Here is a 9,046-nt window from a genome sequence, read left to right as displayed (position 1 = left end):
TTTCCCCGTTGTCCCTAAAGATCCATTTTCCCAGGGGGGGAAACTGAGGCCAAGAGGGGTGCGTTTGTGGGCAGAAAAAGAGAAAGGGGCATTTTCTCAGAGGGAGGATAACAGAACAACAGAGTTGGAAGGGACCTTGGAGGTCTTCTAGTCCATCCCCCGGCTCAAACAGGAAACCTATACCAGTTCAGAAAAATCATTGTCCAATCTCTTTTAAAAAAACCTTCAGTGATGGAGCATCCACAATTTCTGCAGGCGAGCAGTTCCGTTGATTAATTAGTCTTAACAATTGGATGACTTGACTAGTGGGCCAGCAGATGCTATACTAAGAGGGTTCAACATGGATCAGTCAAATTAGAGTTGGCCACACTTGGAATCCTGCATCCGGTTTTGGTCACCACGATGTAAGAAAGATGTTGAGACTCTAGAAAGAGTGCAGAGAAGAGCAACAAAGAGGATCAGGGGACTGGAGGCTAAAACATACAAGGAAAGGCTGCTGGAATTGGGTCTGTCTAGTTTAATGAAGAGAAGGACGAGGGGGGACAGGATAGCAGTCTTCCAATATCTCAGGGGTTGCTCCAAAGACGAAGGGAGTCAAGCTATTCTCCAAAGCCCCTGAAGGAAGGACAAGAAGCAATGGATGGAGACTAAATCAAAGAGAAAAGCAACCTAGAACTGAGGAGAAACTTCCTGACAGAACAATTAACCAGTGGAACTACCTGCCTCCAGAAGCGGTGAATGCTCCAACACTGGAAGTTTTTAAGAAGAGACTGGACAGCCATTTGTCCGAAATGGGGTAGGGTTTCCTGCCTGAGCAGGGGGTTGGACTAGATGACCTCCAAGGTCCCTTCCAGCTCTATTCCAAGTATATTATATATTTGTCTGAAATGGTTTCTTGCCTAGAAGACCTCCAAGATCCCTTCCAGCTTTATTATTATTATTATTATTATTATTATTATTATTATTATTATTATTATTATTATTATTATTATTATTATTATTATTACTACTACTACTACTACTACTACTACTACTATTATTATTATTATTATTATTATTATTATTATTATTATTATTATTATTATTATTATTATTTACCTCTTTGAACAAATAGGATGGGAAGAACATGATTAAAACAGCTTCCCAAGTCTCCCTTGAATAACTTCCATTCCAGCTCTTTGTGCACATCGATGTGCATGCGTGTCATGCGTGTGCCGGAAAACTCCATGGAATATGTTCATTCCGGGTTAGGAATTCAGAAATCCTCCATTGGGATAAAGTTGGGGGGAGAGAGAGGAGAGTCAAAGCCTCTGTACGGATGGAGGACGCTCTCGTGGGAGAAATGAAGTAGCTGAGCCATAGTGGGCTTTGGATTAACAGACTCGGAAGGGACCTTGGAGGTCATCTAGTCCAACCCTCTGTGCAGGCAGGAGTCCCTCTACCATTCCAGACGAATCTTTGTCCAATCTCTTCTTAAAAACTTCCAGTGTTGGAGCACCCACGACTTCTGGAGGCAAGGTGTTCCAAATCAATAGAATCACAAAGAGTTGGGAGGGACCTCGGAGATCTTCTAGTCCAGCCCCTCTGCTCCATCAGGAGTCCCTCTTGCCATTCCAGACAAATGGCCGTCCAATCTCTCCTTAAAAGCCTCCGGTGTTGGAGCACCCACGACCTCTGGAGCCCGAAAAGACCTTAAACGTTGGGGTGGGATGAGCCAAAGGCACTCTGCACATGCTCCACTCCCAGCAATTTGCAGCAGTGAAGAAAACATGGGGCTTTTAAGGGCGAAATCTCTTGCTGCTGGAGATTCTGGCCAGATCGTGACCAGATCTCCAGACCAGGCCCAGCCCTGGAATTCAGTTGGCCTCCTGCCCCCCTCTCCCCTCCCCTCTCCGAGCCCACCCCACCCCCCAAGTCACAGGAGTCCTGCTCCTTCCCCCCCTCCATGCCCGTCCAGGTTGACGTGGCTACTACGGGGTGGTCTCCCTCTTGGGAGAGCTTTGGGGGAGAGGCAAATGTTTTGGGATTAAGTCTCCAGCCTGAATCCCAAGGCGATATGTGTGTGTGTGTGTGTGTGTGTGTGTGTTGCACATCACCCTCTGGGTGGAATGCAACACGTGGCCAAGCCGATGGTAGGTCAGGCCCCTGTCCCTTTTGGGGGGGGTGGGCTGGAGGAGACAGCAGGCAATTTCTCTGGACTTGTAAGATCCCCCCAAAAATAAAAAAATATGGGTATGTGTTTACTAGCATCCTTGGGTTCCTGACTCTGGTTTGTCCCAGCGGTTGTGAGAACAAACATGAGGGGGCAGGATCCTCCTGCCTGTGAGAATGAGACACCCAGGTCAGGGACTGCAACAAGGGTTAGTCGGTAGGCAGACCAAATGCAGAGTTTTGCCTGGCTAATTCAATGTGAAGTGTTAGTACGGACGTGTCCAATACCTGGGCCACTTTAAGACTGGGGGGACTTCAACTAGTAAGGCCGCCTTTTGCAATTGACCAATGGCGAATTTGTCAATGCCGATGATGGTGTCCAAGTGGTGCTCCAGTTGTTTTGGGATTGCACCCAAGGCGCCTATGACCATTGGTGCCACCCTTGCTTGCCTTTGCCACAGTCTTTCTATTTCTGTTTGTAGGTCTTTGTATTTTGTGATCTTCTCCAGTTCTTTCCCGTCTATTCTGCTGTCTCCAAGCAACGTCCACTATCCAGACTTTTTTTTGTCTTTCTGATCGACAATTGTTAAGTCCGAGGTGTTATGTGGCAGGTGCTTGTCTGTTTGAATTCTGAAGTCCTAGAGCAGTTTAACTTTATCATTTTCTATGACTTTCTCTATGATCCCACCAGTTCTGGCTGGCAGGCAAATTATATTTCTTGCAGATCTTCCAACGCACCGTTGTTGCTACTTTGTCGTGCCGCTGCTTGTAGTCGGTCTGTGCGATCTTCTTGCAGCAGCTTACCAGGTGGTCCCCTGTTTCTTCGGCTTCTTTGCAGAGGTGGCACTTACTGTCTGTCGCTGTCTTCTCAATTTTGACTTTGTGTGCCTTTGTCCTTAAGGCTGGGTCTTGTGCAGCCAGAATTAGTCCCTCGGTCTCTTTCTTCAACTTTCCTGCTCTTAGCCATTGCCAGGTCTTGTTATTATCTGATTTCCCAGCTATTTTTTTTTTAATGTACTGGCCATGTAGTGCTTTGCCTTCCCATGCCTCTATTCTGTTCTTTATTATTATTATTATTATTATTATTATTATTATTATTATTATTATTATTATTATTATTATTATTATTATTATTATTACTACTACTACTACTACTACTACTACTACTACTACTACTATTATTATTATTATTATTATTATTATTATTATTATTATTATTATTATTATATGCCTCTATTCTGTTCTTCATTTGGTCTTTCTTGTAGGCCGGTTTGGTCTCTCCAGTAGTCAGCAAGCCTTCCTGATGTACTAACTTCAGTGCGTCTTCATCATTGTCATTATGATTATTGTTGTTGTGGTTATGTTGGGGGGAAAAAAAACCCACTTTGCAGCCGTGGCCGTGGTTCGGAAATGGGTCTGGGCACTTGCCCAGAGCGTGTCTCCCGTGATGCTGGGGGCTGGCAGGCTGCTTCTCTGCACCGCAGCCGGTCAACAGGAAACCCCAGGCCCCTCCTGGCGGGAAGCTGCACCGGCTGGCCTGCCACCTTTCCGCCTGTCCCCGGCGGTGAAGGAAGCCAGATGCCCAGGCTGGGGGCTGATAACCTCCTGGGGCCAAAAGATGCATTCCAGGCATAGCCCAGGCTGCCCCCCACCTCCTCCTCCTCCTCCTCCTGCTCCTGCTAAGTCCCAGGAGAGGGGAGGGGTCCCTCTTCTGCCCTCCCCCCTTCTTTCTCTTTTCTACCTTCCTCCTTCTCTTCTCCTCTCCTTCCTTCCTCTGTTCTACCTCCCTCCCTTTTCTCACTTTTCGTCCTCCCTCTTTTCTATCTTCCTTTCCCCTCCTCTGTCCCTTACCCTTCCCTTTCTATTTCCTCTTTCCTTTCTTTCCTCTTTCGCTTCTTTTCTTTCACTCCTTTCTTTTCTCTTTTCTGTCTCCCTTCCTTCCCTTCCCCCTTGCCCTTTTCTCTCTTCCCCTTTCTCCCTTCTTTTCTCCCTTCCACTCCCAGCATTCAGCCCTCCCTCCCTCCCTTTCCCTTGCCATCCCTCTCTCCCTTCCTCTTTTCTCCCCCTTTTTCTATTTCCTTCCTTCCTCCCTCTCTCTCTCCCTCCCTCCCTTCTCCAACACTGGAAGTTTTTAAGAAGACACTGGACAGCCATTTGTTTGAAATGGTGTAGGCTTTTCTGCCTGAGCAGGGGGTTGGACTAGATGACCGCCAAGGTCCCTTCCGAGTCTGTTATTCTGTTATTCCTTCCTTCCTTCCTTCCTTCCTTCCTTCCTTCCTTCCTTCCTTCCTTCCTTCCTCCCTCCCTCCCTCCCTCCCTCCCTTCTCCAACACTGGAAGTTCTTAAGAAGAGATCGGACGGCCATTTGTCTGAAATGGGATGCCTGAGCAGGGGGTTGGACTAGATGACCTCCAAGATCCCTTCCGAGTCTGTTATTCTGTTATTCTGTTATTCTTCCTTCCTTCCTCTCTCCTTTCTCCAACACTTGTCTGAAATGGGATAGGGTTTCCTGCCTGAGCGGGGGGTTGGACTAGATGACCTCCAAGGTACCTTCCAACTATTATTATTATTATTATTATTATTATTATTATTATTATTATTATTATTATTATTATTATTATTATTATCATTGTTATCATTGTTGTTATTATTATTATTATTAGTCTGAAATGGCCTAGAGTTTCCCTGCCTGAGCAGGGGGTTGGACTAGAAGACCTCCAAGGTCCCTTCCAACTATTATTATTATTATTGATGATGATGATGATGGATGCCACAGAGAGCCGGCTTCACTGGTACATGTGTGTGTGTGTGTGTGTGTGTGTGTGTGTGTGTGTGTGTCAGAGCCCTGCTGTTGGGTTGCTTAGAGGAGATTCCCGACGGCCCCTTTCCCCTTTTCTCTCCGCAGTTCCTCAACACCCAGGAGCACTACTGCACCAGCCACTTGCACGACTCGGCCGCCGTGGGCCTGCTGGTGGTGGGCTTCACCCTGCTGGTGCCCCTCCTGGTCCTGGCCCTGGCTGCCTACTGCCGCCTGGCCCGCCGCCTGCAGCTCGGCTACTGCCTGGTGCCCTACAGCAAGGCCATCTACAAGAACCTGCCCGCCAGCCGCTACCACAGCGTGGGCTGCTGCGGCTGCTGCTCGCAGGACCTGGATGCCGCTGGGGAGAAGGTCTGGGTGTGAGGGGGGGTCTGGGGGTCTGGGGAGGGGAAGTTGTGGCACAGAGAGGCCTGGCGAAGACACCTGGCCGGAATGGACTGCCTTACTCGGGGCACGGAGGAGCTGGCTGGCACAAAATCCCCAGGAGGAGCCCGCCTCCGTTGCGCAAGAGGAGACAGCTTTGTTTTCACGCACCGGGAAAAAGAAAATGAACTTTTTTTTTTTGTTGAGTCCGTCTCTTAAGCTTCCTCTTCTTCTCCATCCGGCGCCTGGAGCTGGGAGGGCCCCTCGAACTCGGGACGCGCCTGCTCGGTGGGCCCCACGTTCCTGTTGCTGCCTTGCGAAGCGGTGTTTTTTTCCAACCTTTTTTTAAGATGGAGGGACTTTGACTCCCAGAATGCCCCAGCCAGAGCATGCGCTGGCTGGGGCATTCTGGGAGTTGAAGTCCAGCCCATCTTTAAAAAGTTGCCGAGGTGGAAAAAAACACTCAGCTAATGCATTTACGGAAGTTGCTGTGAGCGAATTAACCAGAAATTCTTTTTTTATTGTTGTTATTGTTATTATAATACACTTTGTACATCGAGACTCTGAGGCGGTTTTGCTTTATTTTTTTCCAGGCCGGGAGGGGGGGAGAAGTTGGGGAAATTTATTGTCTAATAAACAAGGGTCTTCAAACTGGGCCCTTTCATGACTTGTGGACTTCAACTCCCAGAATTCCTCAGCCAGCGTGAGGGAACTATGGCCCCTTCAATGACTTGTGGACTTCAACTCCCAGAATTCCTCAGACAGCGTGAGGGAACTATCACCCTTTGATGACTTGTGGACTTCAACTCCCAGAATTCCTCAGCCAGCGTGAGGGAATTAGGACCCTTCAATGACTTGTGGACTTCAACTCCCAGAATTCCTCAGACAGCGTGAGGGAACTATCACCCTTTGATGACTTGTGGACTTCAACTCCCAGAATTCCTCAGCCAGCGTGAGGGAACTAGGACCCNGCCAAGTTTGAAGACCCCTGGTCTAAAAAGACAAGAATATCGGCAGTCCTCGACTTAACGACAGTTCATTTAGTGACCAAAGTTACATCACAGGAAAAAGTGCCTTACGACCGATTTTTCCCACTTAGCGACCGTTGCAGCATTTCCCCCGTGGTCACGTGATCAAAATTCGGACACTTGGCAGCTGACTCGTATTTACGACGGTCGCACTCTCCCGGAGTCCCCTTTTTGCAACTGTCGGACAAGCCAAGTCAAGGGGGAAGCTGGATTCGCTTAAGGACGGTGTGACTCACTTAATGACGGGCAGGGATTTGCTTTCACAGCTGTGGCAAGGAAGGGCGTAAAAGGGTGCCAAGTTCCCTGAATAAATGTTTCGCTTAGCAACAGACACACACTCCATGACTGTAAGTCGTAAGCAGGAGGTCCTCTACTTACGACCAGCTGTTTCAAAGTTACGACGCTGAAAAAGCTTATAACCGCCATAGCAATCCCCTGGTCAGTGACCAAAATTCAATATTTATGACACCTGCAGCCTCCCAGGATCACTGGATCCCCCTTTTATGACATTCCTGGCTGTCTTCCGATCAGCTGGATTTGCTTACTGACCGTCTGATTCGCGCAGTGATTTGCTTAACAAAAAAGGTCATAAAAACAAGGGCACGGCTGGCTTCGCAACTGCCCCACTTAACAACCAAGATTCTTGTCCTGGTTGGGGTCGTTAAGTCCAGGACTGCCTGCGTGCCGAAGACGGTGGGCAAATTCAATTCGTAATGTGGATCAACCGAGGAGGGTTTTTATTCACAACTTCCCTGTCCGACGAAACCACTCCATTTTAGCCCAAATTTTCATTTCCCAAACGTGAACACGGATTTTGAGACGGGCAAGCTCCCTGTCGCAACCCACAACGGACACGGGGGCAGCCTTGAATGGCGTCCCCCAGGAACTCCCGGCGTTTCAGACTTGTGCCCAGCCGCTTCTCCCAACCTGGGACGCCCATGTTCCGGTTGAATGTCCATTCGAATATTCCCCGGAAGGGCTGAAACTGGATTGGAGGACGTTTTCCCCCTTTTACACACCCGAAAGTTTCTTCCCCAAAGGAAGGTAACTTGCTTCTGTTAGGGATTATATAAAAATAAATCAGTGTAGGTTTTTTTTTCCAAACTTCAAACTTCCAGAATCCCCCAGTCAGCAAAGCTAACCTGGCTAGGGAATTCTGGGAATTGAAGCCCACCCCTCCTAAAGTTTGAAAAAAACCCACTGAATTAGATCAGCCTTCTCCAAGCTTGGCAACTTGAAAACTCATGGACTTCCACTCCCAGAATTCCCCAGCCAGCTGGTTTTTTTTCCTCTCACTTTGCTGAAGTCAAGATATATTACATCTACCACATTCCCACCATCTATTAAGACATTTACCCTATCAAAAATATGCGATATGCGATGCCACTTTTGTTTCTTGCCCTATCCATGCTGAATTTTGGCAAACCCTTGCTGGCTGGGGAATTCTGGGAGTTGAAGTCCACAAGTCATAAAAGGGTCATAGTTCCCTCATGCTGACTGAGGAATTCTGGGAATTGAAATCCACAAGTCATCAAAGGGCCAAGCTTGAAGACCCCTGCTTGTGGACTTCAACTCCCAGAATTCCTCAGCCACGGACGCTGGCTGAGGAATTCTGGGAGTTGAAGTCCAGAAGTCATCCAAGGGCCAAGCTTGAAGACCCCTGCTTGTGGACTTCAACTCCCAGAATTCCTCAGCCATGGACGCTGGCTGAGGAATTCTGGGAGTTGAAGTCCACAAGTCATAACAGGGCCAAGTTTGAAGACCCCTGATTTAAACCCAGTCAAGCTTCCTGCATCCATCCCCTGAGCTGCAGGTTAGCATCGAGGACTAGAAGCTTGGTGACCGGGCTCTTAGGAGAGGGCGGAGACCCCAGCCCTTCCTGATTCTGCCTCGTTTCTTCCCTCCAAAGGGAGTCACCCTGTGCTACTCCGGACCCCCAACGGCACGTAGCTCAAAGCAAAAGGCTATTGCAGAGGGCTTGACTTCTGAGCCGGAAGAGGGGGCATCTCCGCTCGATTAAAAAGCAGAAAGTCCACAACTTTTGCGATAGCAAAAACTGCTGCCCAAAGGTAAATCTCGCAGCTTCCAAAAGAGGCAGCCAGGGCTGCCACGGAAAAGGACAGGAACCCAACGACAGAGCAGGATAAGGAAGGAATGAATCAGATCCCCGGGCGCCAGCCGGGCCCTGAATGGAAACTCCGCGTTTTGGGGAGGAAGGAACCCCTGATTAGATAAGCCAGGATAGCTGCTGGCTTCCACAAGCTGTCCATTGTGAAGAGGGAAGAGACAGGACACACACACACACAGACACACACCGTTCTATCTATAGAGGCCGCTGCTTCCTGCTGGGCCGGGATTTGGGAAGACAGCCCCATGCCTCTTCCCAAGGCAGTTTTGGCAAAGCTGCTGGGGTGGGAAGGCCGGAGAAAGGAGGGGGGGGAAAGAAAGGGGCTTTCAGGGTCATCCGAGTCTTTTTGGAAGCTGGAAGGAGCGTCCCGCGTCAGCAAGACTCTGTCAGCCACCCAAAAGGACGGGCCTGCTGGTGTTGGCCTCCACAACGCAGGTTTTTAACTCTGCCTTAGCCTAGATTTTAGGTGCCGTTGGAAAAAAAAATGTAAGAGGGAAATATAAGTTTCCCACTAGCTGGGACAGAGAAATTTTCTGTAATCGGGGGGGGGGGGGGGGG

At 48.8% G+C, this 9,046-nt stretch overlaps 2 protein-coding genes across 2 annotated transcripts in view; one reads left to right on the top strand and one right to left on the bottom strand.

Moving 5' to 3' along the window:
• Positions 1–5,056: 5,056 nt before the first annotated feature.
• TMEM88 (transmembrane protein 88) lies at positions 5,057–5,332 on the top strand (the record flags this gene model as incomplete). The annotated part of the gene is made up of 1 exon (XM_029287098.1): positions 5,057–5,332. A coding segment is annotated over one exon (276 nt), but the record flags the coding sequence as incomplete, so codon positions are not given.
• Positions 5,333–8,324: 2,992 nt separating this feature from the next.
• LOC107301224 (N-alpha-acetyltransferase 38, NatC auxiliary subunit) overlaps positions 8,325–9,046 on the bottom strand; it is a 5,279-nt gene continuing 4,557 nt past the window's right edge. Inside the window, exon 3 of the mRNA XM_015830477.1 lies at positions 8,325–8,464. Within this exon, the coding sequence (XP_015685963.1) occupies positions 8,325–8,464 (140 nt within the window). The remainder of the gene's footprint in view (positions 8,465–9,046) is intronic.

This window comes from Protobothrops mucrosquamatus, unplaced genomic scaffold (genome assembly GCF_001527695.2).
Source record: "Protobothrops mucrosquamatus isolate PMUCROS unplaced genomic scaffold, P.Mucros_1.0 scaffold10794, whole genome shotgun sequence".
Classification (NCBI taxonomy): domain Eukaryota; kingdom Metazoa; phylum Chordata; class Lepidosauria; order Squamata; family Viperidae; genus Protobothrops; species Protobothrops mucrosquamatus.
This window is presented reverse-complemented; position numbering and strand designations above follow the sequence as displayed.